Raw genomic sequence first — 22,078 nt, 5'->3', positions numbered from 1 at the left:
TATTATTAAATAGATCAATTTAGTCCTTACACTATTAAAAAAGAACTAAATAAGACCGAGTTGAAATAGAATTAATATTTATTGTTTAACAAAGTTAATAATTTTTAAAATTTTCATGGTTCTATAAATAAAACCTTTTGTTTGGAATTGAACTACAACTGAAAAAAAATTCAAGACATTTTTATACAACAAATATTGACTTTATTACAATTCAGGCTTATTTAATTCTTTTTATTACATTAATGTTGATCTTTTGTACAATTTAGTCCAAAATAAAGTTAGTTGAGGGGTGTACTTTTATATTTATGGTTTCATTAAATACTAATTATTATGTAATGATCAATAAAGATAGTTTTCAATGGGTATATTTTAATTTTAATTAATTATAACTATAATATATTTCGATTAATATATATAAAATCTCGATTGAGTCATAATTTGATTGGTATGTACGCTTTGGCAATACATGAAGACGTGAATTCGAGTGCGCTAAAGCGCATTATCCTCCTATATGGGTCGGGAACGAGTTTTTAATAATTCTAAACATTATATCAAAAAGAGTAAATACGATACAACTTATAATTAGATTATTAAATGTACATATATTGAAATCAATAAAATCAATAACTACAATTATTGACTGAATTTGAACCTTCAAATTAAAATACATTTAGCAATTTATCATCTTATTATAGGCATGGGTAAAATTAGTATATTTATTATTAAATAAAAAAAATTTGTGAGATGGATGTGTAATTTCATTTTCTATTAATCTATAATTTTATAATTTTTTGAAGGGATTAAATTAAAATTTTAATTTTCTTCTGGAGTTCGATTAACAGATGTCAACCAAAAATAACTATATTGCCAACAGATGCAAGCTGAGTTGCAATTGAAGCCAACAAGTAAAATGTTAACAAAAACATTAAATTAATATAAAGTTAGTATTTAGACATTGACAAATAACACCCTGTCCCCTACTTCACCATAATACTCACTATGTCATTACAACTCTCTCTTTTTTCTTTTTTCTTTTTTCTTTTTAATATCCATGTTAGAAGTAGGGGCGAAGTCAGAGAATTTTTTCAGAGGCCGAAATGAAATTTTAATTTTTAATAGTTTATATCTTTACAATTTTTAAATATAATTTTAGAAGGGCTAAAATATAATTTTACATTTATTAAATTAAAATTTTAAAGATTTCTAAAGGACTTAAATAACAATTTTTCATTTTAGGGAGGTCGGGACCTCTGCCAGCCCCTCTGGTCAGAAGCATAGATAAGAGATATAATCTTTATAAATCTTCTATACCAATGGTGAAATTAGGGCCAAAATTAAATTACATGATTTTATGAGAGTTAAAATATAATTTCACTATTTTATTGGATTATAGTTTTTAAAAGATTAAATTAAAATTTTATCATTTTTGAGACTAAAGTATAATTTTATCATATACTAACAAATAATTTTATAAAATTTAATGGGTCCAACTTTAGGTTGCCAGTAGAGGTGTTCATGGGTCGGGCGGCCTGCCCGACGGCCCGCCTAAAATATGGGAAGGTTCGGGTAAAAATATAGGCTCGAAATATGGGTTTGAGCAAAAAAATAAAGCCCGTTTAGAAAACGGGTTGGGCCTCGAGCACCACTTTTTTGGCCCGAGACCAAATATATAATAAATATATTTTTTTAAAATTTTTTAAATTTTAAAATTTTTTTAAAATAATTTTTTGGTGTTTATTAAAAAACTCGGGCCAGGCCTGAATAAAATATCAGACCCATATTTCAGGCCGAGCCAAGCCCGACCTAGGACGCAGGCCAAAATATTTTCTGGGCCCAGCCCATGAACACTCCTAGTTGCCAGTTCCCTGCTCCATACTCATGCCACATGCATGCTCATACACATGGGTGTAGATAAGGGAGCAAGCAATGGTCTTAGCCTCCCCAAAATGGTAAATATGTCTTTTAATCTCTTTAAATTTTATGAAATTATAAATTAGTATAATAATAAAATTATTTTTTGATCTCCTTAAAATTTATGATTCATTTCTGGCTCTTAAAGCAAATTTCTAACTTCGGCCTTGTAACACTTAAACCCAAGCTTAGAACTTAGTGGAATTCTTTGTTAATGCTCTATGAATCTATTATAATTAGACTTGATTATAGGTCAGGTCACCCGACTCGGGCCAAATGCCTGATCAAAAAATGGGAGGGTTGAGGTAAAAATATAGACCTGTTTTTTAAATGAGACGGGCATTGGGTAAGCTTTTTTTTGTTTGGGCCCGGCCCAAATTTGCAAAAAAAAAAAACTTGTTGCTTTCACTGTTTTTGCTGTTGTTTTTGTGTCGTTTCGCTATTATGTTGCTATTATTTTTTTTATTGTTTGGATATTGTATAACTCTTATTTTATTGTTAATTTTGCTACTATTTAAGTATAAATAATTTGTTTTAATTTATTTTAACTTTGTTTGGAAACATTTATTTTAATGTTTTTAATGTATTTGATATATTATATTTTTTAAATTTGTTTTACATAAAAAAAATTAATGCAGGAGGACCGGACTCAGGTTTTAACATTTTTATTCAAGTCTAATTTGAACAAAATTTTAAGCCTATTTTTTAGACCGGGTCAAATCCATACTTAAAAAACGAACATAAAATTTTATTGAGGCCCAGCAGATAATGATGAAGTCTAGTTATAATAAATGATATCACATTATTATCTACAACTACCATGAACAAGCTAAGAAATTGCCTCTATAAATTCAGAAATGAGATTATGTAACCACGAAATAGAAAACAACAATGGGTTTTTTATCTCAAATTCAAACATATTTTTGGACCATCATCTTGTTCCTTTTTATGGTTCTAAATTGTCATGTAAATGAAGCAGCTTTGGTATTGCCTAAGAATGTAACTGTAACTGCAGTTTTTGTGTTTGGTGATTCAATTGTTGATCCAGGTAACAACAACAATCTCCTAACTATAGCTAAAGGCAATTTCTTACCTTAAGGTCGAGTTTTCAAAGATGGATCGACTTGACGGTTCTCGAATGGCAAGGTTCCTTCTGATTATATAGGTAAAAATAAGTATATTTGTTGAGGATCAATCGATTCCTTTGAGAGAAGTCTTTGAAGAATCGTCGGTTGGGCAGCTGACTTGACCCCCAACAACCGTAGTTATTGTTTCCAGGGGAAGGTTTTATCTCCCATGCTCTATCGAGAACCATAGTGGAGACAAAATCCTCCCTAGGAGACATACCTTCGATTGTTGAAAAGTCCAATTGGATAGTTCAACGAATGACACTTTGAAGAAACCGACCAACCCTCGACAATATCCAAATAATACCCTGATTTGCATTTGAATGCATTTAGTGTTGGTAAAAGCACCAAAGAGGCCCCTGTACTAGGAGCCAAATCGTATTTTGTCCCTTTATTAAAGAAAAAAGGCAAAGTAGTCACTATATGTTAGATTAAAGAGTAAACTGGTCCTTTTTATTAAAAATTGCATCCATTTCTACTGTTTAAAACAGGCATGACTAACGGTATAACTAGATTGATGCATGTGCGTACGTACATGGACCAATTTATAGTAGTAAAAATAAATGAAAATTTTAACATAATAACCAATTTGCTCTTCTCTAACGTACAAAAATTAATTTGCTCATTTTTTTATGTAGATGGGGCAAAATTAAATCAAACCCCTAAGGGCCTCCACGGTACTTTTACAGTTTAGTGTTTACAATTGCCAAGGACTAAAATATTTCTATTTGCAGCTGAAGAATTTGGTGTTAAGGAATCGGTACCTGCTTATCTTGATCCAAAAACACAGCTACAAGATCTCCTTACTGGTGTTAGTTTTGCCTCTGGTGCTGCAGGATATGATCCTCTCACTGCAAAAAGCGCGGTATATACATACACACGTACATGTGCATGTTCGTATATGTATGCATATACGTATACGTATGGATCTCATTGTTATTTGATGTTTGCAGAATGTAATAGCGATGTCGGGTCAGTTAGAGCTGTTCAAGGAATGTATAAAGAAGATAAAAGGAGCAGTGGGTGAAGAGAGAGCTGCAACTATAATTTCAAAAGCTATATATATAGTGTGTACTGGCAGTAATGATATTTCAAATACTTATTTTTCTACTCCATTTAGGAGACCTCATTATGATATCAATGGTTATGCAGAGTTCAACGCCCGCTATGCTAATCAGTTCTTGCAGGTACATACATACATACATACATACATACATACATACATACATACATACATACATACATGAAGTTTTAAGCTTTGATTGTATGAGCTAGGAGCCAAAAATTTGAAGCTAAAACCATGGGGGTTTATGTTGCAGGACTTATATGGATTAGGAGCTAGAAGAATAGGGTTGTACGGGTTGCCACCAATAGGGTGTGTGCCATCTCAAAGAACCATAGGTGGAGGCAAAAACAGGGATTGTTATGAGGCTGGGAACCAATTGGCAATTGCCTACAATACCAAGCTCTCTGGTGTGATAGATTCTCTTAAAGCTGTTTACACTTTGCCTAACACGAAGCTCATCTTTTTTGACATTTACTATCCTCTTCTTTCCATCATCCAAAACCCTGCAAAATATGGTAAAATTTCTCTTTCATCCCTAACATTTAATAAAAGGGTTATTTTCACTTGATGTCTTTAAACTATGGATTGAGTTTTAAATCGGATTCAAACTTTAAAATATTCCAATTAAGTCCTCAAAGTATCAGTATGGTGTTGTGTCCTTCTGTGAGCCTAATTGTTAACTTTAGTGTTGAATACTATCTTAAATATTAGGTATAACTAAGGAAGGCAAAACCTTAACCGCTCAATGGATTCTGAATCGATCTACTCTAAATGGAGTGGATTTATTTTTTGAAAAGAGGATGCGGGGCGGATGAATTTTTTCTTTTGGATATTGAGCAATTATGATAATTGCTTGCTTCGAGCCGACCTGCTGCACTATATGAAATTATCATTTTATCATTGTATATATAAACTATTAAAAGGGTACAATCGTAATAATTTAATATAGAAAAAAGATTTATATATTTTATGTTTAAATATTTAATTGATTTTAAAAAATTTAAATACATTAAAGATAATTAGCAAAAATTTTAAATTAAAGTGGAATGGGATAGAGTGGGACAAAATGGGATAGATATATTCAACATCCATCGAGATTATAGTAGTTTTCAAGATTATATATTTATGGTAAAGCATGCTGGGTGGTGGAGCAGAGCGTGCTAGCTGTGAAGCGATAGTGGATTTAGTAATATCCACCCCGCCCCACTCTATTGTCATCCCTATGTAAAACATATTTAAAGCACGTAAATCAATAACTTGGATAACTTATTTAAAAAAAATAAAGTAACATTTAGTTCTTGAATTTGATAATTATTTACAATTTGGTCTCTAAACTTGGATTTTGTTAAGGTATGATAGTGTGATACTTTAAAATTGTATCATGTCATCAACTGCAGTTATTTTAAAATTATTATAATTTTTTATAGTTTTTTTTGTACTTTTTAGATTTTATAAAAAATTTAAATTTTTTTTTAAATTTTCAAGTATTGACGTGGCACAATCATAAAGTGTCACTGTTAACATTATGATTAATGGCAGACAATTTTAATGGAAAACAATCCAAGTGGTGCAAGTTTAGCACCCTAAAGTTGACTTTGAAAAAGTGGCATGGGATAATTTTTTTTGGTCCTTGAGATAATGGGCTATTTATTGTTTGGTCCTTAAACCTCAACTATAAATAAGCCTTCTCATTTCTCATTTCAATTCATCCCAACCAATCTTTCTCTCTTAGTTTTCTCTCTTCTCCTATTTGAGAATTCTCAAGGAATTCTATTTGTTTGTAATATTTTGAAGATAGTAAAGTTATCAACTGGTGTTAGTGCCCGAGGACGTAGGTATAATTTACCGAACCTCGTTAAAACTCTTGTGTTCTTTCTTGTCCTATTTTTCTTTCAATATTTGAGGGTATAATAGTAGTATTTAATTGTGCTATTAAATTACTATAGAATGGATATTCTGACTAAGGAAAGACTTGGTATTTAAGAGATCCATGTGATCCACCTCTCTTCCCTGGGAATTGAACTTTGTGTGATTTTTTAGTACAATAATTTACACGCTTCCGACCCTATTAGAACAACAAGTGGTATCAGAGCCGAAGGTTAATCGTAGTATGCTCTGTGGTTGCAGTTTAAACTGATCTTCCACATCAGAAAAGATTTCCTTAGGTATATTGAAAGATTATGGAGAAAACGGTCGGTGTAGAAGCTGCAACATCGTCCATGTGGACAAGACCGACAATTGCAAATGCAAGATTAGCCGTGGAGATCTTTGATGGCACGGGCCATTTTGGTATGTGGCAAAGTGAGGTTCTAGATGCCATTTTTCAGCAGGGTCTAGACATTGCCATTGATGAAGAGAAACCAGATGATGTACAGGAGAAAGATTGGAAGGCGATCAATCGGTTGGCATGTGGCACAATTCGATCATGCCTTTCTCGAGAGCAGAGGTATGCTTGTTCAAAGGAGACTTCTGCAAATAAGTTGTGGGTGGCACTTGAAGAAAATTTTTTGAAGAAAAACAGTCAAAATAAGCTCCACTTGAAGAAAAGACTGTTTCGCTTCACTTACGTCCCAAGTACCACAATGAATGATCACATCACCAAATTTAATCAGTTAGTCACTGATTTGCTGAATATGGATAAGACATTCAAAGATGAAGATTTGGCTTTGATGCTGTTGGGGTCACTTCCTGAGGAGTTTGAGTTCCTAGAAACTACTCTACTTCATGGCAGGAGTGATATATCTCTGAGCGAAGTCTGTGCGGCCTTATACAGTTATGAACAGAGAAAGAAGGACAAACAGAAAAACTCAATCAGAGATACAGAAGCTTTAGTAGTCCGAGGTCGTTCATACACTAGGAAGAAAACTCAAAAGGGGAGATCAAAGTCAAAGTCCAGACTCGGGAAAGATGAATGTGCTTTTTGTCATGAGAAAGGCCACTGGAAGAAAAATTGTCCAAAGTTGAAGAATAAGGGAAAAGCTGCTGTAGATGCTTGTGTTGCAAAACATGATACCAGTGACTCTGAACTATCACTGGTTGCATCATCATCGTCGTTTCATTTAGATGAGTGGATATTGGATTCGGGTTGTACCTATCATATGTCCCCTAACCGGGAGTGGTTCTCTGATTTAGTAGAACTAAATGGAGGAGTTGTTTATATGGGCAATGACAATGCCTGTAAAACTGTTGGGATAGGTTCAATCCAATTAAAGAATAAAGATGGATCAACCAGAGTTCTGATTGATGTTCGGTACGTGCCCAGTTTGAAGAAAAATCTCATCTCATTGGGAGCCCTAGAATCCAATGGTTCAGTTGTTACTATGAGAGATGGGGTTTTGAAAGTGACATCTGGCGCACTTGTGATATTGAAGGGCATCAGGAAAAATAACTTGTATTACTACCAAGGTAGTACAGTTATTGGAGCAGTCGCTGCAGCTTCCGGCAACAAAGAATTGGACTCAATATAGTTGTGGCATATGAAGTTGGGACATGCCAGCGAAAAATCCTTGCAAATTCTGGCAAAGCAAGGATTGTTGAAAGGTGCAAAGGCTTGCAAATTAAAATTTTGCGAGCATTGTGTTCTGGGAAAGCAAAAGAGAGTGAAATTCGGTACTGCTATCCATAATACAAAAGGTATTTTGGAATATGTTCACTCAGATGTGTGGGGGCCTTCCAAGACACCTTCATTGGGAGGAAAACACTACTTTGTTACTTTTGTTGATGACTTTTCCAGAAGAGTTTGGGTGTATACCATGAGAACTAAGGATGAAGTGCTTAGAGTTTTTCTTAAATGGAAAACTATGATCGGAAACCAGACTGGCAAGAAAATCAAGCGGCTTAGGACGGACAATGGAGGGGAATATAAAAGTGATCCGTTCTTCGATGTGTGCCAAGAGTATGGTATTGTTCGACACTTCACAGTTAGGGATACACCACAGCAGAATGGATTGGCAGAGCTATGAATCAAACATTGCTGGAGAAAGTTCGATGTATGTTGTCCAATGCTGGGTTGGGCAAGCAATTTTGGGCTGAGGCTGTGACATACGCTGGCCATCTTGTTAATCGTTTGCCATCATCTGCATTAGAAAGAAAAACTCCTATGGAGGTATGGTCTGGAAAACCGGCTACAGATTATGATTCCTTACATGTGTTTGGAACCACTGCATATTACCATGTGAAGGAGTCAAAGTTAGATCCGAGGGCAAAGAAAGCTCTCTTTATGGGAATCACTTCTGGAGTGAAGGGATTTCGTCTTTGGTGCTTAAGCACAAAGAAAATGATCTGTAGCAGATATGTTACCTTTGATAAATCTGCCACATTGAAAAAGGTAGCAGATAAAGATATTCAGACGAGCAATACTCCACAGCAGGTGGAGTGTACTCCAAAACAGGTGGAGTTTGAGCAGATGGGGATTTGCCCAGTTAATAAGTCTAATTCTCCAGCCACAATGGAGGAATTAGAGGTTGAAGAGGTTCTGACCCAAGAACCACTGAGTACACCAGAACCAGTTGCAGTTGCAAGGCCACGGAGAGAAATTCGTAAACCTGCTCGATTTACTGATATGGTGGCCTACGCCCTTCCCGTTGTTGATGATATTCCTATCACTTATCAAGAAGCAATGCAAAGCTTAGAAAGTGATAAATGGAAAAGCGCCATGGATGAAGAAATGCAGTCTCTCCGAAAGAACAATACTTGGGAGTTGGCGCAATTACCGAAAGGTAAAAGGGCAATCGGATGCAAGTGGGTATTCGCAAAGAAAGATGGATCTCCTAGCAAGAAGGATATTCGCTACAAGGCAAGATTGGTAGCTAAAGGCTACGCTCAGAAGGAGGGAATTGACTACAATGATGTATTTTCCCCTGTTGTGAAGCATTCCTCCATTAGAATTTTGTTGGCCTTGGTAGCACAATTGAATTTGGAGCTAGCTCAACTTGATGTTAAGACGGCTTTCTTGCATGGTGAGTTAGAAGAGGAGATCTATATGACTCAGCCCGAAGGATACACAGATGCTGGTGGTAGAAATTGGGTTTGTAAGCTGAACAAATCGCTATATGGATTGAAGCAATCCCCGAGGCAGTGGTACAAGCGATTTGATAGCTTTGTGAGAAGGCAGAAGTACACAAGAAGCAAATATGACAATTGTGTATATTTGCAGAAGCTGCATGACGGATCTTTCATTTATCTACTCTTGTATGTTGATGATATGTTAATCGCTTCGAAGAGCCAAAATGAGATAGATAAGCTGAAGGCTCAGTTGAATCAAGAGTTCGAGATGAAAGATCTAGGTGAGGCCAAGAAGATTCTCGGCATGGAGATAAGTAGAGATAGACTGAGAGGCAAGCTTTGTTTGAATCAGAAACAATATCTGAAAAAGGTATTACAATGTTTTGGTGTAAATGAAAACACAAAACATGTAAGTACCCCACTTGCTTCTCATTTAAAACTTAGAGCTCAATTATCTCCGAAGACTGAAGATGAAAGAGAATATATGGCGAAAGTCCCATATGCTAATGCAGTTGGGAGTTTGATGTATGCGATGGTGTGTACGAGGCCTGACATTTCACAAGCTGTTGGAGTTGTGAGCAGGTATATGCATGATCCTAGAAAAGGACATTGGCAAGCTGTGAAATGGATTCTACGGTATCTTCGAAAAACCGTAGATGTTGGTTTAATTTTTGAACAGGATGAAGCACTTGGTCAGTTTGTAGTTGGATATGTTGATTCCGACTTTGCTGGTGATTTAGATAAACGTCGTTCAACTACGGGGTATCTGTTTACTCTTGCGAAAGCCTCAGTGAGTTGGAAGTCTACCTTACAGTCTACAGTAGCTGTGTCTACTAAAGAGGCAGAATATATGGCAGTTACAGAAGCTGTTAAGGAGGCTATTTGGCTTAATGGATTGTTGAAAGACTTAGGAGTTGTTCAAAGTCACATAAGTTTATATTGTGACAGTCAGAGCGCTATTCATTTAGCGAAAAATCAAGTCTATCATTCAAGAACCAAGCATATCGACGTAAGATATCACTTTGTGCGGGAAGTCTTTGAAAAAGGAAAAATTCTACTTCAGAAGATTCCGACAGCAGATAATCCCGCAGATATGATGACCAAGGTGGTAACAACAATCAAGTTTAATCATTGTTTGAACTTGATTAACATCCTGAGAATTTGAGCACATTTAGGTATATGGCGCTCGAGAGCGCATTTGGAGGCACTACAAAAGATAGCTTTATCGAATTTGGGGAGTTGAAGGAAGTGTGTGAAGATGTGATTATCCTAATCAAATCTTCAAGGTGGAGATTGTTAACATTATGATTAATGGCAGACAATTTTAATGGAAAACAATCCAAGTGGTGCAAGTTTAGCACCCTAAAGTTGACTTTGAAAAAGTGGCATGGGATAATTTTTTTTTGGTCCTTGAGATAATGGGCTATTTATTGTTTGGTCCTTAAACCTCAACTATAAATAGGCCTTCTCATTTCTCATTTCAATTCATCCCAACCAATCTTTCTCTCTTAGTTTTCTCTCTTCTCCCATTTGAGAATTCTCAAGGAATTCTATTTGTTTGTAATATTTTGAAGATAGTAAAGTTATCATCTGGTGTTAGTGCCCGAGGACGTAGGTATAATTTACTGAACCTCGTTAAAACTCTTGTGTTCTTTCTTGTCCTATTTTTCTTTCAATATTTGAGGGTATAATAGTAGTATTTAATTGTGCTATTAAATTACTATTGAATGGATATTCTGACTAAGGAAAGACTTGGTATTTAAGAGATCCATGTGATCCACCTCTCTTCCCTGGGAATTGAACTTTGTGTGATTTTTTAGTACAATAATTTACACGCTTCCGACCCTATTGGAACAACAGTCACATCATCACACTTTAACATAAGCCAAGTTTAAGGACTAAATGTTGTTTTATCCTAAAAAAAATGACCATTCTAAATTTCATTAATCTTTTTTAACACAGTAAATTCAAATTGTCTGTGTAGTAAGTACACGGGTTTACAATTTGATCCAAATGTTTTAAATACCCACCACACATACCTAAACTAGCATTTAACACCTACTTGGGTTAATAGCCTAACAGAAACACCTAATTGATAAAATATCGATACTTTAAAAGCTGAACCAAAATATTTTAAAATTTAAAATCCAAATGATAATCTGAACGATAAAATTAATCCGAGTTTTTTGAAGTTTTTTGTGCTTGATATATAGTAGGATGTTGTCCATTGAATTCAAGTTTTGAAGTAGCAAAAAAAGGATGTTGTGCCACTGGACTATTAGAAGTTGGTATTTTTTGCAACCCTACAAGCATCCCTCTTTTATGCCCGATGCCTCAAAATATGTTTTTTGGGATGGTTACCATCCAACTAAGAAGGCTTACAAGATACTTGTATCAATCACAACCAATATGCATATCAAAGATTTTTCTTGAATTTATCATTAAAAAAAACAAATTGAAATGTAATTTACGAGATATTGGCAAATTCAAGTTGATTGGCGTTAAGTTCAGAGTTAACATTAATTTTATTATAGGTTCTTATCATATCTTTTTTTTATGTGATGCCTAGAATTATCCATATTTCCTCCCCAACTCTTAAATAGGAGGATAATGCATTTCAATGCACTCAAACTCACGTCTTCCTATACTGATAACAATACTGATGCCATTAAACATTAGTTCGATTGACTTGTTCATATACTTGAATCTTCATAATTTTCTTCAAGATTATAAGTACTAACTAAAAATCTTTTCATTTTTTGAAGAGTCGATATATAATTTTATCATATATTAATTTCTATTGTAGGGGTCAAGTCCTGCTTGTTCCCTCTAGATTCATCTCTGGTTGGATTTTAATAAATTGCTGTTAAAAATTCTCAAAAAATTTCTTTTGGAGTTCGATTAAAAGATGTCAACCAAATATAACAAGTTATATTACCAACAGATGCAAGTTGAGTTGCAACTGAAGCTACATTTGGACAATATACTTCGCACTAACTATATTTATAAAATAAATTATGTAAAAAAATAATTAAACTTTAGTTGAAATGACAAAATTGAAGTTTGCAAGTTATTTTTAAAAATTTATTCAATATTTAAATTATTTTTTTAGATTTTATATAAAAATATAAAAAAATTTAGAAACTTCCAATAAAATTTCAATATCATAATATTAATATTTTGTTGCAATAATCGAGTTTTTCACTTTAATATATTTTTGTATTTTGAAATTACATGTTTAACCTTTATTATATAAGAAGAACTTGGTTTTTTTTTCTGAAATAATATAAAATTTTTAATTAATTACGAAAATGGTATACGATCTAAATTATTTATGAAAATAAAGAGTTTTCTACAGTAACATCAAGTGTCGTCAACCTATCAAGTAGCACCATTCTAAATTCAACCCAACCATATGCTGGTCATTCTCGGGAGAGAAAAAAATAATTTTTGAAGTGATACCGCATGACACATTGGCGGCATAATATAATTTTTTTTAAAAATACATGTATTTTCGATTTTATACACAACAAAAAATACATGGTGCAAAAAAATTGTAATGTCATCTGACATGTTGGCAGTACCAATTTGATTTTTTTAAAACATAACATGCGTTGTAACACCAAGTCCAAGAGAAAAAAAAAGTGTTGGACCTTTGTTTTTCTTTTTTCAACTTTTTTTTCTTAGTAGACTTTCATTATTTTTATAAAAATCAAATGGTGCCATCAATGTGTTAGACAACACCACAATTTATTTTTCGTGTATTTTTCTATCATGTATAAAATAAAAAATACATGTATTTAAAAAAATTATATTGGTGTCGCCAATGTGTCAAGCGGCACTACTAAAAAATTTATTTTTTCCTTCCCCGAGAATGATTAGCATATGATTGGGTTGAATTTAGGATGGTGCCGCCTGACAAGTTGGCGGCACCCAATATTACTGTAAAAAAAATCCCGTTTTCGTAAATAATTTAAGTCTTGTACCATTTTTATAATTATTTAATTATTTATTATTATTTTGATAAAAAAATCGAAAAACTTAAATTATGAATGGATTCACTCTTGCTTAGTATAGTCCAACTTCTATAAATGGGCTGGGTTTTGAGTAATAATGAGAAGTAAAAAAGTTAATGGATTCAAGGTCCAATCAATTAGGATATATATTTAGTAATTTTATATTGAATTTCGATTAAATTTAAAATCGAGTTAAGTCAAATTTTTAAATAGGATAAATTCTCTTAGTATTGGTTTTTCTATCTATATGGCTCGAACTTGAGATTTTGCTTAATGGTGTCAAGCTTCTTACTATTCGACTCGACGTCCATTAGTAAGATATAACAAAAGGTAAATGTACATGAGAGGTCTCTCTTTTATAGGGATTTAATCAAATTATTCTCTCCGTTATTAAATAGATCAATTTAGTCCTTATACTATTAAAAAGAATTAAATAAGATCGAGTTGAAATAGAATTAATATTTATTGTTTAAAAAATATCATTTATTGTTTAACAGAGTTAATATTTTTTTAAAACTTTTCATGGTTCTATACGGGGGCAGAGCCAGAAAATTTTTCGAGGGTGGCCAGAATAAAGTTGTATATTTTTATGATAGCAAAAGTGAAATTTCACTGTTTTAATAACCTATATCTTTATAATTGTTAAAGGATTAAATCAATTTTTTCTCATTCTTGGGGGGCCAAAGTATAATTTTACCATATACTAATTTAAAATTTTAAAAATTATAAAAGGACTAAAGGTGAAATTTTCTATTTTAGATTGAACCATAATTGAAAAAAAAGTTCAAGGCATTTTTATACAATAAATGTTAACTGTATTACAATTTAAGCTTATTTGATTCTTTTTAATATTACAGTGACTAAATTAATCTATTTAATAATAAAAAGACTAAATTAATCCGTCTCTATAATACAGGGACCTCCCAAATACTTTCACCTATAATAAACTCACTAACTACAGTAAATATACTCAAAAGTTGGGGGACTTTGTATTTAATGACCATAAATTTGTTCAAAATCAATGTATTATAGTTTTAATAAAATTACTAAATGTTATGATAAAATTAACAAGTTTGAGATTACTATCTCACAAAATAGAATCTTAGAAACTTTTCTTTTATGCATTGGCAAGGTGAAACCAGGGTATCATAAAATGGTAAATTTTTCATTTAGACCTTCTAAAATTTTTAAAATTTTAAATTAGTAAAATTGTATTTTATCCCTAAAAATAATAAAATTTGATTTAATCCTTTAAAAATTATAAAGATAGAGGCTATTAAAATGATACAATTGTGTTTTTACTGTCGTCAAAATTACATTTTAATTTCGACCACTTAAAAGAATTTTTCGATTTCGCCTATGTGAGTTGAAAATGTAAAAATATCAATGTTGGTTTTTTTACAATTTAGTCCAATCAAGTTAGTTGAGGTGTCTAATTTTATATTTATGATTTCATTAAATACTAATTATGATGTAATAATCAATAAAGTTGTTTGAATTTAATATCATCACTTTTTACCAAAGTTCTGGTTAGATAGTTTTCAATGAGTTATGTTTTAATTTTAATTTTGTCCATATACTTTTTTTTTACATTAATTTTTTATTATATCTGCTTTTTGTGATACAATATCTAGAATTATTCATAATCTCTCCTCAACTTTTAAATAGGAGGATAATGCGCTTCAACGCACTCAAACCCATGTCTTTCTATACTGACAATAATACCGATACCATCGAACATTAGTTCGATAAGAAGAAGAAGCTAGAATTCACTTTTTACGTTTATGGATATTTATTGACATTTAAAATCATAATAACTTTTATTATATACTAACTTTTATTCTAAGGGCGAAGCCCTGCTTGCTTGTTCCCTCTAGATTCATCTCTGGTTTAATTTTAATAAACTGTCATTAAAAATTCTCAAAATTTTCTTTTGGACTTCGATTAAAATATGTCAATCAAATATAACAAGTTACACTTGGACAATATAATTCGCATTAATTATATTTATAAAATAAATTATGTAAAAAAAACAATTAAACAAATTGCTTATTTTTTTCTAGATTTTATATGAAAGTATAAAAAGAAAGAAACTCTTGATAGTAATATTTATTTATTTTTAACAATCTCAATATAGGTTTGATCATATCTGCTCTTTTGAAGATAACACAATGTGTTTAATTACCCATAACCCCTCCCCAACCCTTGTATAGAAAGATAATACGCTTCAACACACTCGAACCCATGTCCTCTTGTACTGACAACAATACCCATACCAATCGAGTTAAAACTCAATCGACTTAAAAAATTAAAATTTTAAATTTTTTCTAACTAAATTTATGTCTAACTAGTTGATAACATCAACTCAACCTAAGTATATAGATTTATAATAATAATAATAATAATAATAAACCAGACAATCCAGCAGCCAACAAGTCAAATGTTAAACCTAAACATACACTACTTTGAGATTGGTTGGGGGTTGAGTTTAATGCTATTATTATTGGTTGATGTTTCTAAATTAGAAATTGACCAATAACACCCTGTCCCCTACTTCACCATAATTCTTCTTTTATTTTTCTTGAAATATTCATGTCCGAAACGTAGATATAGAGATATAATTTTCAGAAATTTTCTATACCGAAGGTGAAATTAGAGAAAAAAAAATTGAGTTGTTTTTATGAGAGTTAAAATATAATTTTACTATTTTATTAGTTTATAGCTTTATGATTTTTAAATGATTAAATTAAAATTTATCATTTTTGAGACCAAAGTGTAATTTTATCATATACTAATATATATTTTTATAAAATTTCAAGACTATTTTTTAGATCGAGTCAGACCAATATTGAAAAAACGAACCTAAATTTTATTGAGGCCCGACCGGATAATGATGAAGTCTAATTATAATTACATTTTCCATAATTATGGAAGGATATTAAAAAAAATATCTTCCATAATTTTGCAGATGGTATTTTGTAATAAATGATACCACATTATTATGTACAACTACCATGACAGCATATAAGCAAGCTAAGAAATTGCCTCTATAAATTCAGAAGTGAGAATATGGAACCACAAAATAGAAAAAACAAATGGGTTTTTTATCTCAATTTGAAACATGTTTTTGGACCATCATCTTGTTCCTTTTTATGGTTCTAAATTGTCATGTAAATGAAGCAGCTTTGGTATTGCCTAAGAATGTAACTGTAACTGCAGTTTTTGTGTTTGGTGATTCAATTGTTGATCCAGGCAACAACAACAATCTCCCAACTATAGCTAAAGGCAATTTCTTACCTTACGGTCGAGATTTTAAGGACGGACCGACTGGACGGTTCTCAAATGGCAAGGTTCCTTCTGATCTTATAGGTAAAACAAGTATATTTGTTGAGGGTTGATCAGTTTCTTTGAGAGAAGTCTTTGAAATGTCGTCGGTTGGGCGGCTGACTTGACCTCCAACGACCGAAGTTATTGTTCCCAAGGAGGGTTTTGACAAAACCCTCTCCAGGGGACAATACCTTCTATTGTTGAGGAGTCCGATTGGGTAGTCTAACGAACGACACTTCGAAAACACCGACCAACCCTCGACAGTATCCAAATAATATCCTGATTTGCATATGTATGTGTTTAGTGTTGGTAAAAGTATCATAGAGGCCCTTGTACTAGGAGTCAATTCACATTTTGCCCCTTTATTTAAAAAAAAGGACAAAGTAGTCTCTGTATATTAGATTAAAGAGCAAATTGATCATTTCTGTTAAAAATTGCATCCATTTCTATTGTTTAAAACTGGCATGACTGACAGAATAACTAAATTGTTACAGGTGCTTACATACATGGACCAGTTTATAGCAGTAAAATAGATGGAATTTTTAACAAAATAACCAATTTATTCTTTGATCTATCGTATAAGAACTAATTTACCTATCTTTTGAGTAGACGAGGCAAAATTCAATCAAACCCCTGCCTCCATGGTACTTTAACAGCTTAGTGTTTACAATTGTCAGGGACTAAAAATAAATATTTCTATTTGCAGCTGAAGAATTTGGTGTTAAGGGATTGGTACCTGCTTATCTTGATCCAAAAACACAGCTACAAGATCTCCTTACTGGTGTTAGTTTTGCCTCTGGTGCTGCAGGATATGATCCTCTCACTGCAAAAACCGCGGTATATACATACACACGTACATGTGCATGTTCGTAGATGTATGCATATACGTATACGTATGGATCTCATTGTTATTTGATGTTTGCAGAATGTAATAGCGATGTCGGGTCAGTTAGAGCTGTTCAAGGAATGTATAAAGAAGATAAAAGGAGCAGTGGGTGAAGAGAGAGCTGCAACTATAATTTCAAAAGCTATATATATAGTGTGTACTGGCAGTAATGATATTTCAAATACTTATTTTTCTACTCCCTTTAGGAGACCTCATTATGATATCAATGGTTATGCAGAGTTCAACGCCCGCTATGCTAATCAGTTCTTGCAGGTACATACATACATACATACATATGAAGTTTTAACCTTTGATTGTATGAGCCAGAGGCATTATTGTATGAGCTAGGGGCCAAAATTTTGAAGCTAAAACCATGGGGGGTTTATGTTGCAGGACTTATATGGATTAGGAGCAAGAAGAATAGGGTTGTTGGGGTTGCCACCAATAGGGTGTGTGCCATCTCAAAGAACCATAGGTGGAGGCAAAAACAGGGATTGTTACGAGGCTGAGAACCAATTGGCAATTGCCTACAATGCCAAGCTCTCTGGTGTGATAGATTCTCTTAAAGCTGTTGACACTTTGCCTGACACAAAATTCATCTTTCTTGACATTTACTATCCTCTTCTTTCCCTCATCCAAAACCCTGCAAAATATGGTAAAATTTCTCTCTCATTCCTATCATTTAATAAAAGGTTTTTTCACTTTAGGTCTTGGCTTGAGTTTTAAATTAGTTTCCAAACCTTAAAATATTCTAATTTAATCCTCAAAGTATGTTAATGGTGTTGTGTCCTAATTGTTAGTTTTAGTGTTGAATATTATCTCAATTATTAGATAAAACTAGGGAATGCAAAACTCGAACTGCTTAATGAATTCTGAACTGATCTGCTTCAAATGGAGAGGATCTTTTTTATTTTTAAATTGGATGCATGGCGAGGCGGGTGGATTTTTTTTAGATAGTGGGTATGGAGCGGTAATGATAATTGTTTGCTCCGAGCCGACCCACTCCATTATATGAAATTATCATTGTATACATAAGCTATTAAAAGGGTACAATCATAATAACTTAATATAGGAAAAATTCATATAATTTATGTTCAGATATTTACTTGTCTTTAAAAAATTAAAAATATTAAAATAAGTTGCAAAAAATTAAATTAAAGTGGAGTGGGATGGGGTGAACAAGGTGGGGATGGATCTATTCAACATCAAAGGAGTAAATAGTAGTTTTCAAGATTATACATCTATAGAGGAGTGTACTAGGTGATAGAGTAGAGCGTGCTAATTGTGAAGCGGTGGTGGGTTTAGTATTATCCACCCCGCCCTGCTTCATTGCCATCCCTAGGTATAACATATTTAAAGCACGTAGATCAGTAACTTGGATCTAACTTATTAAAAAAAAGGGATAAAGTAGCATTTAGTCGTTGATCAGTTTGATAATTATTTATAATTTGATCCCTAAACTTGGATTCGTATGATGATATGATACAATTATTTTTTTAAAAAAAATTAATTTGTTTATATTTTTTTTACTTTTTAGATTTCATATTTTTTTAAAAATTTTAAGTGATGACGTGGTACAATCTTATAGTGTCACATCATCACACTTTAACAGAATCTAAATTTATGGACTAAATGTTGTTTTATCCTAAAAAAGCCCCTTCTAAATATCATTAATCTTTTTTAACACACCAAACTCAAGTTGCCTCTGTGGTAAGTACACGGATTTACAATTTGATCCACATGTTTTAAATACCCATCACACATATCCAAACTAGCATTTAACACCTATCTGGATCAATAGCCTAACAGAAACACCTAATTGATAAAATATCAATACTTTAAAGTGAAATAAAAATATTTTAAATATAAAATCCAAATGATAATCCGAACGATAAAAATAACCCGAGTTTTTTTTTTTTTGCTTGATATATAGTAATATGTTGTCCATTGAATTCAGGTTTTGAAGTAGCAACAAAAGGATGCTGTGGCACTGGACTAATAGAAGCTAGTGTATTTTGCAACCCTACAAGCATCCCTCTTTCATGCCCAGATGCCTCAAAATATGTATTTTGGGATGGTTACCATCCATCTGAGAAGGCTTACAAGATACTTGTACCAATCATAATCAATACGCATATCAATGAATTTTTTTGATTTTACCATTTAAAAATAAAACAAATCGAAATGTAATTTACAAGATATTGGAAAATTCAAGTTGATTGGCATTAAGTTCAGAGTTTAATCGAGTCAATCATATTGATGGTAAATTCAAGTTGATTGGCGTTAAATTCAAAGTTTAATCGAGTCAATGATATTGCTAGTAAGTTCAAGTTAATTGGCGTTAAGTTTAGAGTTTAATTCCGATGAATTCCGATGAACATATCATTTTCCACCAGTATTGATGCGTTTCGGTATCGATATATTTTAAATGTATCGCGTCAAATTTATTGACTTCTAAAAAATTTAATATATGTATATGAAACATACTGATATAATTGGTGCAAACCGAAATGAAAATATAAATTAAGATTTTAATTTATTATCGAAACGAGAAGTATGATTGATACAATCGATACTAATACGAAATTGACCGATAAGTTTGAGGACCAAATGGGACAATGATGGTATAAGATATTTTCATAAAAAGAAAAAAAGTGTAAACAACATTATCCTATTTTGATTGTGTATTTATTATTTCATTAAATTCGACACTGAAATATAACGACTTTCATTAGAATTTACAAGTAGAGCTACAATGTCTATGCATTATCCTTCTGTCCATCACCTCAAGTCGTACCATTAGGTTTAATTCCTTAGGGAGGGGCCCAACATTTTGGAGTATTCAATTTCTTTGACTTTCCATAACTTGTATGTTAGGTTAAGGTGTAACAGCCCGATAGTTACGGGTGTCGGAAAGTATATTTTCGAGACTCCGTTTTCGTAAAACAGATTCGTAAATATTTTTACGTTAGTTGTGTAGTTAAATAAGTTCTGGTTAGGTGAATTTGCATGGATTAAGAGTAATTAGATATAAGGACTAATTGCATAAAAGATGAAAGTTGAATTATAGATTAAAGAAAAAGTAAAGGGACTAAATAAGCAATTAAACCTTATTTCAACAAGTGGATGGTAATAGTGATTACATGTGTAAAAATAATATACATATGTATATATTAATAAAATATGTATTACTTATATTTAAGTAAATATATAATATAATAATAAAATAATATAATATAATAATAAGTAAATGAAATAAATAAAGAAAGGAAAAGAATAGAAAGAAAAAAGCAAAAAACGAAACAGGGATAAAAGAAAGGAAAGAAAGGAGAAACGAGGGTTTCAAGGTTTCAAGTTCAATTGTTTAGTCAATTTAGTCTTTTTTTGTAATTTTTATGTTTTCAGAATCTCGATATTAAATACTACCCGATCTATGTTGAAATTTTAGAAATTATTGAGTTTTCAAATGTTGACTATGTTGAATAATTTGAGTATTAGGGATTAAATTGATAGATTTTAAGTTAGAAATGAAAAGAATTTAATTGTAGAATAAATTGTAAATTTTGAGTATAGGGACTAAATTGTGAAAATTTTGAAATTTAGGAATTTATGTGAAAATAGGGAGTTAAATTTAGTCTAAAGTGGAATTTGCATGAAAATAAAGAATTAATTGTGAAGAATAAAGTTAGTCTCGGTTTAGAGACTAACTTAGAATTTAGACAAATGTTGAGTAAAAGTTGAAATATTCAATATGAAATTTAAATTGTATTGTATTGATAAATATTAATTGTTTTAATTTTGTAGCTAATGTCGTACCGAAACTCTCAACTAAAAAGGGAAAAGATAAAGTCGACGAGGAATAGCTCGAAATTTTTGGTTTATATTTCTATAATCCGAAGCTAGTTATTAATTGTTATAATTTTTATTTAATGTATATAATAAGTGTTGAGGTGAGAATATTTGTGTTTTGCAATTGAAATAGATTGATTTGGTATATGATGAAATTATTGAATTTATATTGATTGAATTGGATTGGAATATATATTATGAATATATATGTGTAAATGCAATATTGTGCAAATATGATATTGGATATTATTATTGGAAAGTGAAATTAAACCCTATTAACTGTATCAGACTGAGTCGGATATAGATGGCATGCCATAGGATTAGAAGAGTTCAGGGATTTCTTTGACTTCGAGTCGAGATACTGGGTGTCAATCTATTACTTCGGGTTAATTCGATGAGGCACTGGGTGCCAATTTACTTCAGTTTAGCCGATGAACACTGGGTGTCAAATTATTACTTCGAATTATCCGATGAGGTACTCGGTACCAACTGGTGTGTTTTGGTTGGATTCGTGTATCCGTCATGTCCGAGTCGTGTTAATAGAGGTGATTAAATGAAATGATACTATAATTGGTATTGGAAAACATTGAATGTGAAAAGCTATTTGAATAGTAAGTATGAGAATTGAATATGTTATAAATGAGTATTGATTAATTGATTAATTGAAAGATTAATGTTGTTGTGTGATTAAATGTATATATTAAATTATCTTGCCTTTAATATTTGGATTATAGAAATACCACTGAGTTTATACTCAGCGTACGATTTTGTTTTCCGTGCGCAGGTTAGGTACTTAAATTTGATCGCTGATTCAATCATACGATCCGAACTCAAACGTGGTGATGTTTTTTTTGTGTCGCATATCCTAGGACGTCTAAATGTTAACTCTTTT

General features: G+C 32.1%; 2 protein-coding genes across 3 annotated transcripts; both read left to right on the top strand.

Annotated features, from left to right (window-relative positions):
* The first annotated feature begins 3,781 nt into the window (after nt 1-3,781).
* Nucleotides 3,782-4,688, top strand: LOC107907821 (GDSL esterase/lipase EXL3). Its single transcript, XM_016835134.2, has 2 exons — nt 3,782-4,225; nt 4,358-4,688. The coding sequence occupies exons 1-2, from the start codon at nt 4,004-4,006 to the stop codon at nt 4,670-4,672; spliced, it is 537 nt and encodes a 178-aa protein (XP_016690623.1). The 5' UTR covers nt 3,782-4,003; the 3' UTR covers nt 4,673-4,688.
* Nucleotides 4,689-16,159: 11,471 nt separating this feature from the next.
* On the top strand, nt 16,160-19,661 carry LOC121215264 (GDSL esterase/lipase EXL3). 2 transcript variants are annotated; one of them, XM_041089524.1, is made up of 5 exons: nt 16,160-16,493; nt 17,158-17,288; nt 17,377-17,610; nt 17,731-17,992; nt 19,295-19,661. In XM_041089524.1, exons 1-5 carry the CDS (start codon nt 16,220-16,222, stop codon nt 19,489-19,491), a joined length of 1,098 nt encoding a protein of 365 aa, XP_040945458.1. In that variant the 5' UTR covers nt 16,160-16,219; the 3' UTR covers nt 19,492-19,661. The 2 variants fall into 2 exon arrangements, with proteins under 2 accessions (XP_040945458.1, XP_040945457.1); XM_041089523.1 differs by having other exon boundaries at nt 16,192-16,469.
* The last annotated feature ends 2,417 nt before the right edge of the window (nt 19,662-22,078 follow it).

This window comes from Gossypium hirsutum, chromosome D03, assembly GCF_007990345.1.
Source record: "Gossypium hirsutum isolate 1008001.06 chromosome D03, Gossypium_hirsutum_v2.1, whole genome shotgun sequence".
NCBI lineage: Eukaryota > Viridiplantae > Streptophyta > Magnoliopsida > Malvales > Malvaceae > Gossypium > Gossypium hirsutum.
This window is presented reverse-complemented; position numbering and strand designations above follow the sequence as displayed.